General features: G+C 37.5%; 1 protein-coding gene across 5 annotated transcripts in view; it reads left to right on the forward strand.

Annotated features, from left to right (window-relative positions):
• rfx1a (regulatory factor X, 1a (influences HLA class II expression)) overlaps nt 1-22,206 on the forward strand; it is a 143,013-nt gene that overhangs the window by 32,321 nt on the left and 88,486 nt on the right. For 4 of the 5 annotated variants that reach the window (XM_048521819.2, XM_059639820.1, XM_059639821.1 and 1 more), the window contains exon 3: nt 16,142-16,251. In XM_048521819.2, the coding sequence (XP_048377776.1) occupies nt 16,142-16,251 (110 nt within the window). Of the gene's footprint in view, nt 1-1,421; nt 1,507-16,141; nt 16,252-22,206 lie in introns of all 5 variants that reach the window. The other variant, XM_048521822.2, reaches the window with a different exon arrangement.

Below are 22,206 nucleotides of genomic sequence, written 5' to 3' on the forward strand. Positions count from 1 at the left end.
TGCCAGAGGGCAGTTAAGAGTCAACCACATTGCTATGGGTCTGGAATCACATGTAGGCCAGACCAGATAAGGATGGAAATGAGACAAAATTCAATGGTCTATCAAAAAAATTTGTGTCACAAGTTTATACTTTGTAAGTCATGTTTTGTAAGAAGATGTGAGGTTTTTTTAGCCTGAGTTCATTGAAGTGAAATTGAGGTGATGTTACATACTGCATCAGTTTCTTGTGCTAGAAAAGCTTTCAGAAAGGCTGGTATTTTACTGCAAAGGTTTATACATGCACAGTACCTGTCGGCAAATTTTGAGAACCTTAGTTAGTGAGAAAAAATATCTTCAGTTTTTATGGTTATGATTAGGAACTTGTTTTGAATGTGTAGGGAACATCTAGTATCCACATAATCCAGTTTAGTGTTTTGTTTCACATGTCCCATTTAAATCAAAACATTTCAGGTCATATTGACCCATTTGATTTTGTTTTAACTGATGAAAATGACTGCTAGCTTACTGTTTGAATTATCATTCTGATATCTGTTCAGAACTGAATAGATCTGGCAGTTCATTTTCCTTCTTAATTTGTTAGTGAACATGTATTGTGTTATTATTGTGAGGGAAACATCATCTGTTATTAACTAGAAATAACTAAAAACAGCAGCTCTGCATGTTAAAATGATATAAGATTTGCTTTGACTATGTTTTTTGTGTGATCTACAGTATTTGTCTTTACTTGGGTTTGATAGATTCAGGGAATGGATGTAAATACAAAATATTGCGATAAAGTTTGATGGCTCCAATATTTGTATTGTTTTTAACCATTGGAATTTTAGGGAAAGAAAGGATAAGATATTTCTTTATGCTTTTTGCTCGGAGAAAATATTTTCCATTATTTAGAAATCGAAGTGAAAGGCACTTCGGCTGCAAATCTCATGAGAAAAGAGACAAATCAGGATGTGACAACCAAATAATGCCCAAGTGGTTTAATAGGCAAGATTATGAATGGAAGCCAAGTCGTACTATAGTCTGGAAAAAGTGAGGATAACTTGAATTTCAGACATAAGACTGGGCTTTGATTGATAACTTGCTATTTTCTTTACTTTTATCTATGCCTGAACCTGTCCTGTCACTTTTAATTCATCCACAAATTGGGGCTGAAATACTAAGACTTTCTGTGATACTTTTAGTTCTGTCTTCGCAGAATGCATTCAAGCTAGGGGTTATGATGTCATAATGCAGTTGTTGGCAAATGCGGGAATAGTCAACTGTGCAAAGACCAAATATTGCCAAACTAAGTGATTATCTATGAAAGGAGTTTTTTTAAAATCTGGGTGTAAAATCTGTTAAGTTTTGAATATGTATGTAGATGTTCCTATTTCTGACTTGAGCATATCATAATCATTGAGCTCCTGTCTTTCATATTGACCCAGATTTTCCTGGGACTTGCGTCATTGTAATGGTGCATCTGCATCGTAGTGACCCTTGAACGCCTCAAAAGAAAGAAGAAATTATGGAGTAAGTGATTTACAACATTAATTATGTCACTCCATTTTTTCTGAGACTTTTGCACAGATCTGCCATTACCTTCTTAATATCATGCTAATTAAAATCAAAGTGGTGCAATTTTCCTCCACTTCAGTCAGTTTTCATGCTGCTGGCACTCAGACTTTAAACATGTTGTGATTGGCAGCGCTGCACCAGGATCATTTAAACACTCGGTTGTTTAAAAATACATTGCAGTTCAAAGAATGACACTGCATGTCCACCCCACCCCATTAAGACTACACATTTGCTCCTCTAACATTCCCAACTTCACCTCAGCTCATTTGTTGCTGAAATACTTGTCCTTTCCTTTGTTACCTCTGGATTGACAAGTAGGACTGGACAGCTGTCCATCTTTTAATCTTCAAAATCTTGAGGTCATTGAAAACTCCTGCTGCCTACCTCCTCACTCAGATAGAGTTTCACACCCATTAGCCCTTGCTTGTTGACCTACATTGGCTTCAGAATAAACAGTGCCTCAGTTTTTAACATTCTGGCCTTATTTACAAATCCATGGGCAATTCATTTCCTTAATCTTAACACTGCAACACTTTTCACTGTGTTTTGTAACAAGATACATGTGACAATAAATGAATCAAACCAAATATTGTAATTGGAGCAGTGTCATAGAGTTGTACAGCATAGAACAGACCCTTTGGTCCAACTCGAGCATGCTGACCAGATAACCTAAATTAATCTAGTCTCATTTGCCAGCATTTGGCCCATATCCCTCTGAACCCTTCCTATGCATGTATCCATTCAGATGCCTTTCAAATATTGTAGCAGCCTCCAGCACTTCTGGTAGCTCATTCCATGCATGTACCACCCGTCTGTGAAAGATTTGCCGCTTTGGTCCCTTTTATATCTTTCCCTTGTCATCTTAAACCTATGTCTTCTAGTTTTGGACTCCCTTACCCTGACAAAAGACCTTGGGTATTCACCCTATCCACGCCCCTCATGATTATATAAACTTCAGTAAGGTCTCTCCTCAGCCTCCGACTCTCCAGGGAAAATATCCCAACCTATTCAGCCTCTCCCTGTAGCTCAAACCCTCCAAACCCAGAAATATCCTTGTAAATCATTTCTGTGCCCTTTCGAGTTTCACAACATCTTTCCTATAGCAGGGAGAGCAGACTGAATGGAGTATTCCAAAACTGGCCTAACCAGTGTCGTTAACAGCTGCAACATGACCTCCCAACTCCTATACTCAATGTGCTGATCAATAATGACAATGAATGAAAACAAATGAGCAACCCAGGAACAGGCCCTTCAGCCCTCCAAGCCTATGTGGATCATTATGCCCGAATTACTCTAAAAATAACCTGCCATTTTTTGATCCGGATCCCTCTATTCCCTCCCTATTCATGTACCCATCTAAGTGCCTGTTAAATGTCTTCAATGTACCCGCTTCTACCACCTCTTTGGGTAGTGCATTCCAGGCTGCTACCACTCTCTGTGTGAAAAACTTACTTCGCACATTGCACTTAAACTTTCCTCCTTTGAGCTTGAACCTGTGCCCCCTTGTAATTGAAGCTTAATCACTGGGAAAAAGCTTTTGACTATCCACTTCACTTATGCCTCTCATAATTTTGTAGACCTCTATCAGGTCTCCTGTCAGCCGCCATCTTTCCAGTGAAAACAATCCCAGTCTTTTTAATCTTTCCTCATACTCAATGCCCTGGAGACCAGGCAACGTCCTGGTGAACCTTCTCTGTACTCTCTCAAAAGCTTCCACATCCTTCTGGTAGCATGGCGATCAAAACTGCACACAATATTCCAAATGAGGCCTAACAAGTGTTTTATATAGCTGCAACAGGCTTTGCAAGTCGCCAATCTATCTATATCCAATTGTATCTGTTCACAGTTGTCAGCATTATCAGCAACTCCACCAAGCTTTGTGTCACCAGCAAACTTGCTTATCTGGCCACCCACCTTTTCCTCAAGTCATTTATATATACTACAAACAACAAAGGATCTCAAACTGATGGAACACCATTAGTTACCAGCCTCCATTCTGAAAAAACATCATTTCACTACTACCCTCTGTCTCCTAAGACCAAGCCAGTTTTCTATCCATCTAGCCAGACTACCCCAAATCCCATATGGCTTTAGTTTACCAACCTGCATGTGGAACTTTATCAAATGCCTTACTAAAATCTATATAAACTACATCCACAGCCCTTCCCTCATCAATTATCCTCGTTACCTCTTCAAAAAATTCAGGTTGGTGAGACATGACTGTGTCCGGACAAAATCCTGCTGCCTGACACTAACTAGTCAATTTTCCTTCAAATGCGCGTATATTTTGTCCCTCAGTATCTTCTCCAAGAGACTCCCCATCACAGATGAAAAGCTCATTGGGCTAAAGTTTTCTGGATTATTCCTGCATCCTTTCTTAAACAAATGGACAACATTCGCTAATCTCCAGTCCTTTGGAACTTCACCTACGGTCAACAAGGATGTGATGATATCTGTCAGTGCCCCAGCTATTCTCTCTCTTGCCTCTCTGAGTAACCTGGGGTAGATCCCAAAAGGTTTTGGGGACTTGCCTATTGTAATGTAATTTTGGAAGCACAAAACTTCCTCTTTCAATGTGTTGACCTTCTCTAGTGTATTCACATATTCATCCCTGACCTCAACATTAGTGTTGTCCTTCTCCTTGGTGAAAACCGATACAAAGTACTCATTCAGGATCACCCCCACTTCCTGTGGCTCTATGAATAACTTCCCTCCTTCATCCTTGAGTGGGCCTATTCTTGCCCTTGTTACCATCTTTCTCCTCACATATGCATAAAAAGCCTCAGGATTCTCCTTTATCCTGTTTGCTAAAGTCATTTCATGGCCCCTTTTTGCCTTCCTAATTGTGCATTTAGGTTCCTTAAGCAAGTGGGCCAAGTGCTGACTTCACTACCTGTCTACCTGTGATTCCACCTTCAGGGAACTGTGAAGCTACGCCCTAGGGTCTTTTTAATTCGCAGTACTCCCCAGGAACATACCATTAAGCGTATTTGGCCTGCCCTGATTTGCTCTGCCTTACCAAATGCAATGCCTCACATTTATCTAAATTAAACTCCATCTGCGACTCACGGCCCTTCAGCCTATCTAACCAAGGTCCATTTTACCACCTATTTTGATGTCATCTGCAAACTTACTAACCATTCCTCCTATATTCAGATCCAAGCCATTCATATAAATGACAAAAAGCAGTGAATGTAGCACTGTTCCTTGCAGCACACCACTGTCACAGGCCTCCACCACCACCCTCCGTCTCCTATCTTCAAGCCAATTTTGTATCCAAATGGCTAGCTCTCCCTGGATTTCATGTGATCTAATTTTGCTAATCACCCTACCATGTGGAACCTTGACAAATGCCTTACTGAAATCCATGTAGGCAAAATCCACCGCTGTGCCTCCATCAGTCTTCTTTGTCACTTCTTCAAAAATGTCAAGTTAGTTAGACAGGAGTTCCCCCACACAAAGCCATGTTGACTATCCCTAATCAGTCTTTGTCTTTCCAAATACATGTAAGTAGTGCAGGTAAGAGCTAGGAGTCAACACAATTAGTCCAGGATTCTTGTGAATAGATGATTGCATGCTTGTATTCTTGCATCTGACCTGTTATATATCATTCCTCCCCTCCACAGCCACCCCCCAATCTAACAAATCTTTTCTCTTCTCCTTGTGCATGTCCCTAGCACCCCTCCCCTCAGCCCTGATTGTTTTTCTTCTATCCACCTCTCTCATCCTTCGATAGCTTGATCCTGTTACCCAGCCTCATTGCAGTCTGGAGAGTTCTGATTTCTGTTTCATTCCCTACAAACTACTGGGATCTCCTGACTCTTGTCTGCATTCCCAGCCTACTGGCCAGAATGGTAGTTAGAAGTGCTGTCAGGCAAGAATTTCAACAATGTGTCTTGCCCACATATGTCCCATTGTCTTATAAATACCATTTTCTTTCCAATATATTTTATTTAGCAGCAATCCTATTGTCCTTTTCCCATCCACCCCCACAACCAAAGAGTTTGATTGCTGTATTAATTTAGAAAAGCATCTAGGTCAAAATATTCCTATAATGAGGATAAGAAAATCTTCTAAAGCATTTATGTTTTGCATTGTAATGCAGGCAACAGGAGAAAAATGATAGATTCATACCATATTAAATGCAGTGACTCTGCCCTTCATATCTGTGCCAGCTGTTTTGAAAAACTCAACCAATTAGTCTCATTTTCGTGGTCCTTCCTGATGAACCTAGATGCTTATCCTTTAATTTCAATCATGTATCCAATTTTCCATCGATAGTAAATGTGTTTGCTTACATCACATTTTGAGTGTATGTATTCCAGTGCATAACAACAAGTTTTGCACTCTTAAAACAAAATATTATTTTTTTTTGGCTCTAATTCTTTTGCCAGTTATTTTAAACTTATAACTTCTGGTTACTTACCCCCTTTCCAGTGGAAATGGTGAGGGAGGAGTTCTCTCCAAGTTTCTGCACTCCATAATTATGGCCAGTTATACATCATTATTTTCATCACTGCACTATTGTTGGATTGAATGCATGGCCATCAAGGCCATAAGCTCTGGAATTCCCTCCCTAAACCCTGCTGCCTCTCTACCTCTTTCTCCTCCTTTTATAATACTCCATAAAACCTACTTCAGTGGCCTTGGTTTTTGGTCATATTCCCTAATTTCTCCATTTATGACATAGTGTCAAATTTTGTTTGAAACTGCATCCTTGAAGCACCTTGGCTGCTTTACTATATTAAAGGCACTGTACAAGTACAGATTATTCCTGTTTTTCTTTTTCAGTTGAAATCCTGACTGATATATCTTATAATTTGTACTTGTGTTAAATAGGAACATTGGAAGACCATTGTGCCAGCATCTTAAGATGACTGCCAGGCTCAAAAAAGGCCTTTCATTGACTTGAGTATTGTAAGAAAAATAAACCATATGACCCATCATAACATCACTCAAAACATGTATGATGTATGCTATCGTTCTCTCTACTCAGCCATCCAATTTCCTGACAGAATTTCAGTCTGACTATTTCTTTATCCCCAGAGATAATCAAGCAGAACTGAAGGATAATTTTCTAATTTTACATTTCCAAATATTCACCTGTGCTCTTCAGGGATAGCCATCTACACCCAGTCCTCCGCAATCAAAATAGCCGTACTTTATTGTCGATAAGTCAGTCGCCACATTATAAATCTGTGTCAAAAATTTATCCAAAGCACAAACTCTACAAATCCTACATTTTAAATACATCAATTTAGAATCTTTAAAAAAAATGACATAAGCATGGTCCTTGTACACATCTCATTGTCTGAGAAACATGACTACTCATAGAGTTTCAAAATGTGATGCTTCTGATAAGAAATATGACAGTCGTCTGGGTCATACTGTGAGATTAGGTTTCCAAGGTCTCTCTTGGATACATAAGCTGATGCTTTGTGAGTAGGTAGTGAAGCTTCATGAAGCACAACAACAACCAAAGTAATGGAGTTCTTGTCAATGAAGAAGTCCATGTCCAATCATGATAATTTTTGTATCATGATCATGTCTCCCAGTAAGTATAGCCTTTGCATTTATAACTTGCCTTTTTAGAATGTGGGTGGAATATTCCAAGCATATTAAACTATTAGGACTTTGTTTTCATGAAAATTTTAGATGTTTTAAAATGTCTTAGTTTTGTCTTTATCATTTATCCTTACAACAAATATAATTCTCGATTTAAACATCATCAAAAGTTACTGCCTTTCAATGTAAATTCATGAAAATAATAATTGTGTGTTTTACATGAAATATATTCACATGATGTTATTGCAGTTGAAAGTTGTACTGATTACTAGAATTTTATTTTGTGATCTGTTACACTGAGATATATTTTAAAATAAAGCATATTAGCATGTCTCTGTGTAGATATTTTGTTCATTTCAGAAGCTTGGTTTTATGGAGTACGTGATCAAAACACTTGCCTTATTCTAAGCAATACCAAAACAGCACAACTCTGGTAAAAGGGAAATAAAGTGGTTGTTTGATCCATGTTGATAAAGTCACGTATCTACTTCCACAGTGGACAACTCAGTTTCATAAATATGATATTTATCTTCCATACTAGATGTGCTTAATCTAGATCAGTATACATGGAAACTAGAATTCGAAAAACAGCAATGGCCCAGATTATCCTTTCTTGGTAGCTATGTACATTTGAGAAGTTGACTTGTATCAAGGAATGCAATGGCACTGCAACTTCTTGCAACTGACTTGTGCTGGAACTGATTCAGATGTTTAAAGTGGCTGAGACCATTAGTTTGATAATTGTGCCTAATTGCACACAACATACAGAGATTTTTACTTGAAAAGGGTATAATGTAATTTAAGAAAGTGACAAAAAATTATTGGAAGTAATTCTGTCCAACAAGGTAGATGAAAATATCATGATTTGCTACAGTGAATAAGAGTCACAAATAACAACCCGGGTCCTCTCAATATCTACCTACCCAAATCCTCTCTTCCCTATTTCTGATTTTTCACACCAGTTCCTCAGTCTCTGCACATATCAGAAAAGTACCTTGTGAGGAAACAGGTGGCTTCACAGTGTTGTTACCCTCCCCTGAAATGCTGTTTCCTTATCATTGGAGCCAAGAAGATGGGGGTTGTGGTGGGTTTGGGATTGATAGAGAGAAGCCAGGGGATTGTGTGGAAAAAGGGTAGAAATGGGAAGAGGAGCTAGATGGTTGGGGGAACATGAGTTAGCCGGCTTTGATACCCAAAGGACAGTCCCTGGAAACAATAACTGTTAGAAAGTGTTAAAACTCTTCAAAACAGTTTCTAGAAGTGCCATAACTTTTAAATATTTAAAAATGTTATAGAATAAACTCATTTGTTGCTGAACAGAAGACTGAACTCAGGGTTTGTCTTCAGAGAGTGACATTTTGGTGCTGTGGTTTTACTAACCAATTAGCTAGTTTGAAAGACTGCACTGTTTCTCCTAATGCAATTCACTACCACAGAAAGTAGTTGATGCCTAAACATTGAATGTATTCAAAAGAGGTGACTAGATATAGCTGATGGGGAAAATGGGATCAGAAGTTATGGAGAGAAAGCAGGATTAGCCTATTGAGTTAGATGATCAGCCATGATAGTGAAGAATGGCGGAGCAGGCTTGAAGTGCCATATGGCCTCCTCCTGCTCCTACCTTCAATGTTTCTAGGTAAGACCCTGCTGCAAAGTGAAGTGGAAGTTTTCATTGCAACCTGCCTCTCAGGTAGCTATGGATTTTTGTGCATTGAGCACGAAGTGCTTCACTATTGACAGAAAAATCAATAGCACTGGCCCCAAAAAGCAAACATAGAAGCTGATTCCTTCAGAAGAAAATTTAAATAATGTAGAATGTAAAAATAAAATTACTATTTGTTTATAAAGATTGTTTGTTTTATAACAGTTAAGCTCTGCCTTAATCTCACGTGTATTTTCAAATCACTATTTCACTTCCTTCAACTGATTTAAACATAATTCTTTTTCCTTACTCCTACTTTTTGTTTCATTGTCTGCAAATTCTTCAACATGATTAGCTGATCAATCTTCCTGCTGCCTCCTTTTGCTGAACACCACAGATTGCCTATAAATTGTTCCAAATTTAAAATGATTGTGAATTAGGAAATTTATGCTCCAGAGCTGCAAGGGGATAGTGTTTTATATATATATATATATATATATATTACATTTGGTCCTTTACATTAAACAGACTGAATTTCAAGATGTTGTCTTTGATCTAAAACTCTATGTTAACTTTTCCACTATTTTAAGTTTACTCTGCTGCCACAGATTAGTAATTGACTAGTAGCCAGGTTTCTTCCATGATCCTTCTAACATTTTGGTGAGAGGTGAGCAAGACAATCCAGGTTAGCTAGGTTAATTTTCTGATTTTTAGATTTCTCCCCTTTGGAAGGAATGCTACTTGTGGTCATTGGCACTATTTAATTGGAGTGGTGAGGTTCTTGCCATCCAACTCTGCAGCTGGTGAGCACCCTGTGTTGCTTTTGGGAGTGGCAGACCTTCTCTGGGATCAAGGACCAATGGGTGGAAATTCACTTCTAATCCCTGATAGGCTGGGAGCTGTCCATTGTACCTGTAGGGAGAGGTGGTAGCTACTAGCAGTGCATCCAAGATGAGACCTGGGTTTACTGAAGGGCTGTGTCAGGACGTGATAGCGATTTGGTGTGGTGGTTTTCGGCAGGGTGGGAAATTAGGGTGTAGCTCTATGAAACCTTCTCATTTCCCAATGCCAGGAATATTGATCAAGTAGTATTTGAGCGAGACCTTCAGCCACTTTTCCACTGCCTTGGGAGCACAGAGACAACCCCGTAAGTTTGCCTTTTGGGTTCTACCTCTGGCAAGTGTCCTGCCTGCCACTGGTTCCATAGAATAGATGCATTGCTGGTCGTTCACTAAAGTATCAGTGTCTATTTGATATTTATATGTGTAAACGTAAGTCTCTGGAATGAGTCTTGAGCCCACAATTTCTGACTCAAGATGAGAATGTTATTGTTCAGGTAAGGCTGACGATCAAGTGATCACCTTATTTATATATTTATTTTGTTCTACCATCAGTTGAGATACGTTGTATTCACAAACTCATGTGGCTGAGTCAAACAGTGGTCGGATTCTATAATTTGCATTTGCTGATGTAGCACATTTGAATGAAAACTGTTGACCTCGCAATTAACAACAGTGAATGATAAAAGATTGTGACAACAATAGAAGTAAGGTTTTTGCACAGTGCTTGAGGTACTTACTAATATACAATACCAAAAAGTACTTTATCCTATTCCAAGAAATAATATTTTATCTCTGCAGTTATTGTTGTAACTCTTATGTGAGTATAAATAAAATGTCAGTTTGCTCATCAACCTCCGATGTAAGTATGCCTGTTGTCACCTGATCAGGAGAAGATTGTTGTATTGTAAGTCAGAATGTAGTGCTCCCTGTGAGATCACAGCAATAACAGGGCAATGTAAATAATGTAAGCAAATAGCTGAGAAGGTGCAACTGCAGTTTAGAACAAAATGTTCCTTGCTGTAGATTACCGATATTTCTGTTTAAATTAACTTGAGATTAATATTCAGAGCACTATGAGAAAGATATGTATAGCAGCAAACTAAACTTAGAAAATCCAGCTATTCAAATACTAATCATTTTTTCAAGAAAATAGAAGCAATAAAAAGAAAAACAATGTCAAAAACAATATAAATATCCTGCAAAAGATTTAAAACAAAATAGATTAGCTAGATTTTTTTGTAGCTTCCAATTTAATCTTTTTGTAATGCATTTGGACTATGCACTAGTAGATAGCATTGATCAGCCATAAACTAAACTTTGAATTTTCTTTGACCAGGCAGAGACAGGTGATCAAAAATTAGAAATGATAACTTTACTAATCTGCATTTTACCAGCATGGAGATACAGACTGGTCATTAAAGGGAATGTTAAAACTGAGAAAAAATAATTGTGTGGCATATTCTTGTGTTCATTCTAAAGTGTTTTTAACGCTAGAGAAATACTTTTGAAGTACAGTCACAGGAGCCAATCTGCGCACCTCAGCGTCTCTTGAACATTGAGAAAATGACCAGATAATCTATTACACAGTTGGTTCTGCTATAACGCAATAGTTGCATTCCTGTGCAACATTGCATTATGGAAATAATGGAACCTATGGGAAAAGTGGGGTTGGGCAGACCACCAAAAAAATCACTCAAAATTGCTCAAAAATCACTCGAGCCTGATATAAAGGATAGCACAATTTTAATAAATATTTAATTCGTATCTAATAATAAAATAAAGGTAAATTTAACACATAGCCTGCCTTGAAAAAATGTCAAGATGACTTGATGGAGGAGGAGTTTGTATTGTACCTCTCACAGGAAAGCACTTCACGACAAAGCCCGCGAAATGATCATGATGCTGGCATGGAGACTGTTTCGGCGCTAACATTGTATGTATTCATGATAAATCCCTTGAAATGATCATGTGATGTCGACACATCTGTGCATTGAAGGAATTGCATTATAGCCAACACAAGCTTACATTTTAGAAATAGTGTTCCCCTATTCGTTAATTGTGTTACAGCCAATGCGTGTTGACAGAACATGCATTATAGCAGAACTGATTGTACACAATGTTGGGGGGGGGGGGTGCAAATTTTGGCCTTGACACTGAGTAAAACTCACCTGCTGAGCTTCTAAATCATGTCATTAATATTTTATGCCCATCTGGGAGGGCAGACGGGCCTGCAAATTAATGTATCATTTGAAAGACAGTGCTTCCAAAGTGCTGTACTCCCATCCCTGAAGTGCCCACCTACATTGGACTGAAACATGATTTGAGCACACAAGTACAGATATAAACCACAAACAGGGAAAAAAACACAAAGCCAGATAGAAAACGGAGGGCCACTGAAAGCAAATCCAAAACTGAATGCAAGATTAACTATTAACTACCTGGATTATCTTGTGGCTATCATCATTTAGGAAATGAAAATAAGTACAAAGCATAGACTCCTGCCTCAGATGTCTTTATGTTACCAAAGATCTGCAGATTAAAATAATTTTGTAATTGCTCACTTTCACTGAAAAATCATTTACCTACTTGATCTACACACAAGAATTTGCAGAACAATAAAGTGGTATTAAAACCCATCTTTTCAACATTGCTATTTTAGCAAAGTCGTCGTCTTACCAGCCCATAGGGCTTGCTCTTTCATTACAGGGACACGCGCACACACACACACACACACTTAACCTAAGGGCCACCATACCTCTGGCAAGGGGGGAGGTTGAGAAGGAGAGTCCTTCATGGTAACATCAGCTGGCATGAGAATTGAACCCATGCAGTTGATATCGCATGGCTTTGCAAATCAACCGTCCAGCCAACTGAGCTAAACTGACCCTCTTGAACAGTCTACATGGTTACATATATTGTGCTTTGAAATATTCATTGGACAGGGAGTTTTTTTAATTTGAATCTTTTTCAATGTAATTACTCCATTATTATTAAATTTTAAGCATGTTTACAAATTGCAACAATGGTTATGTGCAATAAGAGTTTGGAATAATATCAGTGATTAACTAGTTCTACTTTTTAAATTTTCTTCCTGTTTCTACCTCCTCCTTTGTATCTGAAAATCCTGCCTGTTAACTGGTGAGTGACTTCCTGGAGCCACTTGTCCTTTCATATCCTGCCCAAATCGTCATTTTTAACTTTTTTTTCAGTTTTTCATTCGTGACATTTAGGTGTTACTGACTTAGTTAGCATTTCTTCTTATACCAAATTATCCTTGAGAAAGTGATGATGAACCACAAATTTTGGTAGGTTATTTGACAATGTAGCCATCACATTGAGTCTTGTTTGTTCCTTACTTATTGTAAACACTAAACCTATCATTACCTTTGTGGACCTTGTTATGTGCAAATTTGTTGCCAGGTTTTCCCAAGTTCTAACAGTAACTACAGTTCAAATGGTACTTCAAGAGCTGTGAAATGATTAAGGATAGTCTAAGAATGTGAAAAGAATGATTATTTCTAGCAACTGCGATTCTGTCTCCATTTTCAGTTACTCATAATGCATTAGCATCAGAAATTGATCCAGTATTCTTGAAATAATGTGATAAAATTATAGACATAATTGATTGGTTCTAATGCAATAAAAGAAGAAGAAATTGTGTTTATTTGACATCTCACTCCTATTGCACTTTACTGGACTGTCAGCCGACATTACTTACTTCTGGCCCTGAGGTGAAAGCACTTTTAATAATCGTCCAATTCATTGTGCTGGATATACTGAATAGGTTCAGCAGTGTACATTCTGATTTGTATTCTTATGATCCCAGCTGATGGTAATATTGGACAATTCCGAACCCCGAGAGAAACCTAGCTTGATAGATCATGAGTTTTATTTTGCAGTTTGGTGGCCATGCTGGTTAATCACTGAACATGTATATCTCTTAATCTATTCGTGGGATGTGAGCATCATTGGCTTGGCCAGCATTTATTTCCCATCCCTAATTGCCCTTGCGATGATGGTAGTGAGCTGTCTTTTTGATATTGCCATCCATTTACCCACTCTGCTGTTAGGGATGGAATTCCAAGATTTTGACCCAGTGATACAGAAGGAATATTGATATTTTTCAAAGTCAGGACTGGGAGCAGAGCCTGGTGGGGAACTTGCATATGGTACTGTTTCCATGTATTTGCTGTCCTTGTTCTTCTTGACGATTGAAGTCATGGAGTTGGAAGGTTCTCTCTAAGGTCCCTTGGTGAATTTTTGCAGTGCATCTTGCAAGTAGAACACACAGTTGTTACTGTGTGTTGGTGGTGGATGCAGTGAATGTTTGTCAGTCAAATAGGCTGCTGTATCCTGGATGGTGTCAAGCTTCTTGAGTCTTGTTGGGGCTGCGCCCTTCCAAGCAAGTGGGAGCTATTCCATCACACTCCTGATTTGTGCCTCAAAATTGGTGAACAGGATTTGGGAAGTCAGGAGATGAGTCTCTTGCTGTAGGATTCCTAGCCTCTGAACAATTCCTCTAGCCACAGTATTTATATGGCTAGTTCAGTTTCTGATCAATAGTAATCTCCTGGATGTTAGCGGGGGATTCAACAATGGGAATGCAATTGAAAGTCAAGGGCAATGGTTAGATTTTCTCTTATTAGAGATGATCATTGCCTGAAACTTTGGTGACATGAATGTTACTTACTACTTGTCAGCCCAAATTTGGATATTTGAATGTGAACATCTTCAGTCTTTGAGGATTCATGAATGCTACTGAACGTTGCGTACATCATCAGAGAACATCCCCACTTCTGACCTTTTTATGGAGGGAATGTTATTGGTAAAGATTCTGAAGGTGCTTCACTTCCTTCTTAAAAATTGGGGTGAGATTTGCTTACTTCATATTTGCCGAAATCATTCCAGAATCTGTAGAATTTTGAACATAAATAAATGTAATATGATTTAAACTGAATTAGATTAATTTTAATTGCAGCAAATAAGTGAAAATAATTTTTTTGGACATAATGGAGAATATTTACTTCAAGATAACAGCTTTTTATGATCTGTTCAAATATGAAATAACACCAGTAGTGGATTTGGATTTCAGTACTTTTTTTGTCATATTAATACATGACTTTAGGTTAATAAAATTTGAGCCTAGTGTTGTGACTATCAGCATGGCCATACTGGCTTGATAAGCTATAAGATTTTTCCTGCTCCAACTTCTTATGTTTTCATGTTAGTAAATGATACCCTAGCTTGTGAGAAGCAAATCAGGACAGGACTTATACATGTGGTGGTAAGGTCTTGGTGAGTGTTGCTGAACAAAGAGCTCTTGGAGTGCAGGTTCATAGTTCCTTGAAATTGGATTTGCAGATGGATAGGATAGTGAAGGAGGCATTTGGTATGCTTTCCTTCATTGGTCAATGCATTGAATATAGGAGTTGGGAGATCACATTATGGCTGTACAGGATGCTGGTTAGGCCACTATTGGAATACTTTCTGCATCCTGGTCTCCCTCCCACAAGAAGGATGTTGTGAAACTTGAAAGGATTCAGAAAAGACTTATAAGCATGTTTCCAGGTTTGGAGGTTTGAGCTGTAGGGAGAGGCTGAATAAGCTGCGGCTTTTTTCTCTGGAGCATTGGAGGCTGAGGGATGACCTTACAGAGGATTGTAAAATCATGAGGGGCATAGATAAGATAAATAGACAAGGTCTTTTCCCTGGGGTGGGGATTCCAAAATTAGAGGGCATAGATTTAAGGTGAGAAGGGAAAGATTTAAAAGGACCTAAAGGGCAACATTTTCGTGCAGAGGGTGGTGAGTGTATGGAATGCGCTGCCAAAGGAAGTGGTCGAGGCTGGTACACTTACAACATTGAAAAGGTACCTGGATGGGTATATAAATAGGAAGGGTTCTGAAGAAGGGCCGAGCCCCAAAACGTCAGCCTTCCTGTTCCTCTGATACTGCTTGGCCTGCTGTGTTCATCCATCTCTACATGTTGTTATCTCAGATGCTCCAGCATCTCCAGTTCCTACTATTTCTGAAGGGTTTAGAGGGACATGCGCCAAATGCTGGAAAACGGGACGAGATAAATTTAGAATATCTGGTCAGCATGGACGAGTTGGACTGAAGGTCTGTTTTCACATTGTTCATCTCTCTGACTCCAAATAAGGCAAAAAACATGGCCAAGGTTCTGCATGAGATATCATTGGAACAATGAATTATGAATTAAATGGGTGAATTGACAGTGTTGGATTGAAGATGTTCCTGCTACATCACAAATTCCTTACTTAATTTTAAACAAACAACTTTGGATTACAGACCTCTAAAATAAACATAAACAGAAATTGCTGGAGAAACTTAGGTCCAAAATGGACTCAAAACATAACTGTGTTTTCTGTCCACTGATGCAGTCAGACCTGCCGAGTTCTGCAATAATTTCTGTTTTTATCCTTAGATAATTTGTTACTTCAGTTTTTCAAAAACAGAAAATTGTCTCAAATAAATACAGAAGTTATGAATATGTATTAAGAAATATCACTGTTTTTGTTTAGAAGCAAACATGAGGCCAACCGAGACAGCTTCAGAATCCAGCTCCTCTTCAGCTGGTGCACAGTCTGGAGTGCCGACACAGGTGGTACAGCAGGTTCAGGCATCGCAGCAGGTAAGTGAACAGAGAAGAATAATGCAGCTAATCTTCATACAAATTAAATTTGTACATACTGTTGAATATTTTATGTACCATATGAATGCTGTCCGCCAACAGGGCCACAAAAATATTAGCATGCTGATTTTTCTTCTTGAAAGGGTATAAGATAGTATTTAAGAGATTTGCCACAATTGATTTAATTCATTGATATGGAATGCTTTTTTTTAACTTCCTCGTGAAGAAACGAAACCAAAATAATCTAGTTTTGCCTAAATCATTTTGTAATTTTACCGGAAACAGAACCAGTGCAAATTAAACATTATTAACTGGTAAATTACCTTCAAATAGAAACATAAATATCACTTTAAGTAGATTATACAACAAAGCAATGTCTAGCACCTGCATCATTCCCACAGATAAGTTTCAACATGTGCAGTTCTAAAATTCTCTAACTCAGCCTTGAGTGTAAAAGATTTATTTCCCAACTCAAACAATTTGACCTTCAAATTACATGCAGCAGCAGTTGTACTTCGGCCAAGGTGCCCAGATTTCAACGTCATTTGAAAGACATACACCCACAAGACCTCCTTAGCTAGGTTCAAGCCCAGTCTTGATGGCACAGATTTCTTAGATGGTCTTAGTAAACCCAATCAAATGGCCCGGTTGACACTAGCAAAATTCAGTCAAATTCATAATTCCTGTCCTAGCCCTGGATTGGCAGCTTTCAGAACTGTTGAAAGTATTACTCACAGTTCCTTATTCTATTCTCGCTTTATCTGCAGCTCTTCTTTGCCTTTGGCCACATGGCCTCTGTATATTAACTTACGTTCTGGTCAAGAGTCACCAGGTCACATGGATCTTATCTGTTCTTATTCAAGAACATTATAATTGATCCCTTTACAATTGATATCAACTCTTAAAAGTCCTTGTTTTGAAATATCTTTAAAATAGTTCAAGATCCCACACATCTCTTTTTAAAAGAAATTACAAATTTTTCTTACTGTTTTGGGTCAATTATCAAACACACTGTTGCCTTTTACTGACTGCTGTCAATTTTGTGCAATTTTAGGAGTTACAATTCAAGCCAGAATAACCTATGCTTTTTCTAGACTTAATGTATTGAAGTAACAAGACATCTCTGCATATAAATACAACTGTAAACAATCTAAAATGAGATGCATTTCTGCAAAATGTTTTTTGATGGATTAACATCTTGTTCACTGTAATGTGGTTCACTTTTTATTGTTTTTCTTTTTACTGCTTCAATAAATCCCTTTATGTTTTATTTTGTGACACTCCTGTCACTTCTTAAGCACAATTCTTCATCTGAGACGATAGGCGGGGGAGCAAAATGAAGTTGCGATCTTTTCAATCTTAGTAAATAATCTCTGAGTTCCATGTGTGCAGCTGAAGCTGCAATTTTACATTGTGAGTAGAGAGACAACTTGTCATGACTCTCCGATTATAACAAATCCAAGAATGTGGACCACCATAAGGCTTGTAAATCTCTATTCAACCAATTGATGCTATAGCTAATTGGATCATTTCCCACTTTGCATTCCCATTTCACCTTGAGGAAAGTAGATCCAAGTGTTAGATAAAAATATATCTTTCCATATCACTTTGATCTTTGACTTCTAGCAGTCTGGTTTAGAACTGCTGAAACAATGGAGCTAATTAAATATAAATGAGAGACAGTGTTGGGATTTGCATTGGTTTAAAAGTCCAGAGCTTAATCACATGAAAAGATGGGATACGTGTTTTAATTTAAAGCAATCTATACACTAACGTGCATTGATTTTAACATGAAAAGTAATTAAGCTGAACTACATTTATGACATTGTTGTAGGTTTGCCAAGCTTCCCTCGTTTGAAATCACAATGCAGTTTGCCTTAATAAAGAAACACCTTTGAATTTTTTTTGCAAGACATCATGTTATAAACCAATAAAAGGGGGGAGTGGAAAGGACATGGACAGAGATAATAGTAAAACAGAAAATATACTTGAGGTTAAAAAATGATGAGAGCAACATCCAGTGGAATTTTTGGGTTATGGTTTGGATTATGATCCTTAAATCAGACTCAATTCGAGGTCATGATCTCACAGAATTTGAGAGATAGTCAGGTGGCAAGAATTTTCTTCAAATTTGCAGATTAGTGGCCAGTGGACAAGTTCACTGACTAATTAAGGATTGGAGATGTACTTTCAAATGGTGGGCCGTTAGGAATCCCTCCAACTAGAAAAAAACAGCAGCTTCAAACCAAAAAAGAGATAGAGAATGTGCCTAACAAGAATGGCTTCCTCTGTCTTAAACGATATGCCATCAAATTTTTTAAAAAATTTAGATTAAGCAAAATACTTAAGTTGCCAGACCATGTCAGTTTGGAGGTCCAGGCAAGGTCTCGAGGTTTGCAGGGGTGTGATTTCAACCACCCCCATCATACTCCTGGTCAGCTGCTAGAACTCTGCTTCTGTGCAAGTAGCTTAGTCCCTGATACCTTAGAGGATGTACAGAGACCAACTGGAAAATTTATCTGCCTCTGATGTTAAATCCTTGATGGGCTTTTAATTCTCTTTAATTGGCTTCATGTCACTGGCATGAGATCAGCCTTTCAATCTGCCAGCAGACCTCCAGGGAAATGGCCTGGTGACAGGATGATGCCCACAAAACTGGCAGATGACCAGTAGTGTAAATTTTCACTTTCCTCCACCTTTGGACTCACTTTCATAAGAAGGCAAAAAATTCAATGGCAGGTCATAAATGTTATTAAATATAATGTAAATATTTCGCCATCTGAAAAAATGAAGATAACAAAATACTACAGGAATTATGGAAAAACAAGGATGATGTTGGTTTGAAAGCATACAAAAACTGCATCAGTCCCAAAGTTTCTGTTATGCGATCAAGCTTTCTGCACACAAATTTGTGTAAGGAATAAAATAAACAAATTAGAACTGGAAATCCAAATGCAATAGCAGTCTCTGTGACCTGGCTACAAACTTAGTATGGCTGATAAATATTCCAGATTATAGCATTTAGAAAGGACAGCAAAATTGACAATGGAGAAGTAGTAACGTTGATGGAGCATATTACAACATTCAAAAAAGAGCATATCCAAATTTAGAGAAATTCTTTGGGTGGAACTGAGAAATTGAAAAAAGGGTGAATATTGGGAGTTGTCAGTAGACTTCTCAATAAAGTCAATGGGAGAAAATTGTTGTGTATATTTATAAAGGCTTTGATTTTCTCATGGATTGGGAGAAGCTGAGCAGCTGGATCTGAATGGTCACGTTTCTTGAATTTATTTGACATTTCTTGGGTGCAATATTGTGAGAACAAGCAATATTAGTATTACAAATTAAATAATCAAGTTCTAATGGTAGGGAAGCATTTAGCTAATAGTAACCCTAACATGATGGAACATGTTTGGTTTGAGAGGATGAGTCAGAAACTAATATTTTAATTTGGGGAAGGCTGACTTGTGAAATGAAGCAAACTTGGTCAACAGCAAATATACAGCATAAAATCCCACAGATAGGGAAGAAATATAAACATTAGCAATGGGATGCAAGGAAAAGAGAGCTGTGAGTGTTTAAAGTGCCAAAAGTGGTTAAGGGTAACATAAGCCTCTTAAAAACAAACAGGTGCAGGAGATATTGTAATTGCAAGTTAAGAAGTGCAGACTTGTGATTCTTTTTTGTGTCAAACAGAGGAAGAGAAAAATATACCAAAGATCTGGGGACAGCTATAGTTAAATGTGCACACTGTTATTAGTGTGTGATTAACCCAGTAATTTGTGATGAGGAAGAGATGCTTTGTGGGTTTCAAATGACCACAAATTGCTGGGTGATTTGTTACTCCAGAGACTCTTTAAAAATGGGAGTTCATTTTCAGCTTCCCTGGGGTTAATGAGGTTGCTGCATTTGCAGTATTAAAACAAAATAAACTTGCTGTAGAAATTCAGAGCTGTTACTCATCATGTAAAGATCCTTTTAGAGACAAGATTTATGTTTCTGCAATGTCACTCAACTTCAAGCACCCCAAAAAAGAGTAGTTAAAAAGTGGATTCTTGTGACTTCATTGGTGTTTTCCTTTTTGTATCTGATTTGAGTCTGGCCACCCAATTTCCTTCTCCAATGTTCCTCTGTGCTTTTAATATTTAATTAATTGATTAAGTAGAAAACTGCATATCCCAGTGTTCCCCAGGTTTCGGGTGCTCCTTTGACTTTGCAATGGCACAACCAGCTTGCAATTTTAGCATTTTGAGGTTCAAATTTTATTCACTTTGAATCATGAGGGAAAAATACCTGAGAATTGGGGTACATCATGAGATGTCTCACTCCTGGAAATGTCTTTATTTTAAATCAGGTTTTCTGTTATTGTACTTGGTTATTTTTGCACATTTATTGACTATGTTGCTTTAAATAGAATAAGTATTTTACATGTTAGTAACAATGTGTTGATTTTCCTGTTACTTTATAATCTGACTCAGTCTGAAAAGCTCAGGTTATTTATTGGGCTTTTACTTGAATTGTAAGTGGCAAGTCAGAATTATTTTGATCCCAATCTATTTGACCTATTCATAACCTTTCACTGAGACCTGCTTTGAGGCACGTTCCTGTGGAATGAAATGGAAAAGTTCAATCTGAAATTGACTAAAATAATCTTGTATTAGGATTGGCTATTTAAGAACAATAGCATTTTTCCAGTGGTGTTGATGTGTATGAAATAATAAAAAGGGTGGAACTAACCACCAAGGAATTGCTGAAATATTATTCAAATGAAATCTTTGGATTTTAAATCTCAATGAAACTAAAACGAGCAAAGCCTATTAATGTGAAGTGCAATTTCACAACAGCTTTGCATTTAAAATATATATTTTATTGATCTACTGTCCAATTTTCACAAAAAAAGTCAGCAAAAATAACAATTGCTGCCAGAAAATTTTGAAGAAGAATTTTTTTGTCTGTAGTTCTTCGTGATAAATCTTAATAGTCATAGTTTTACTAAATAAATATTCAAGGTGTTGTTTATGGAAAATTTGTGTGGATTTGCACAGCTCTTCTATAGAAGACTGAAGTGGTTTAAGTTTATTTTGTAGATTAATTGTTACAGTATGTGATAGATATTTTAACTTAAAATTCAAATACTACATAAGATCCTACTAATATGTAGGAATCAGATATGTTGATACTTGTATTCTACTGCTGTAGTGTAATGAGTGGTGTTGTATTTCAGCCAGTTAACTTTAGGGGACATCCCTTTATGTTGAAATTAGCATTTTCTTCAGGAGAAAACTGGATCATCAATGCTTTATCACACAGCAAACTATACCGCTACCTCTATAGGATGAATGTGGAGAACGCCTTTTTTTAGAAAAATGTATGTGAAGGAAGTATTGGGAGAAGAAAATGTTGAAATCTTGATCCAGAAAATTCAGATGCATAAAATTAGCCCTAATTAATGTGGATATGTGATGGTCAATATTTGATAGAGATATGATGCTCTGTTTTACTAAAATAATACAAGCTAAGAATGACAAAAGTAGGCATAACAATAAAATTTGTCCGTCGGTTACATAGATAAAGTGTATTAAAACTAGTTTTGAATGGCAATTTTTAAAAAAAGATGCCTTTCAAGTTCTATTATACTGTGCAAAACATCAAGATAAAATCATAGACAAAATAGGAACCAAAAGATCCAAGTAAGTTTTGAGGAATTAAATTATTTTCAAAACGTTTTTATTTAAGGGAGTCCTAGAATCACAGAACTGTCATGGTGCAGAAGATGCTATTTGGCTGCTCGAATGAGTATCATGAATTAATGCTATTTTTCAGCCCTTTTCTGCCCGTTATTTCTGTTTAAATAATAATTTAATTCCCTCTTGAATGTCTTGATTTCATCACCCTCCACCTCACTTTGAGGTGATGCATCCAGACCCAAACTATTTGCTGTAAAACATTTTTTCT

This window comes from Stegostoma tigrinum, chromosome 35, assembly GCF_030684315.1.
Source record: "Stegostoma tigrinum isolate sSteTig4 chromosome 35, sSteTig4.hap1, whole genome shotgun sequence".
In the NCBI taxonomy this organism is placed as follows: domain Eukaryota; kingdom Metazoa; phylum Chordata; class Chondrichthyes; order Orectolobiformes; family Stegostomatidae; genus Stegostoma; species Stegostoma tigrinum.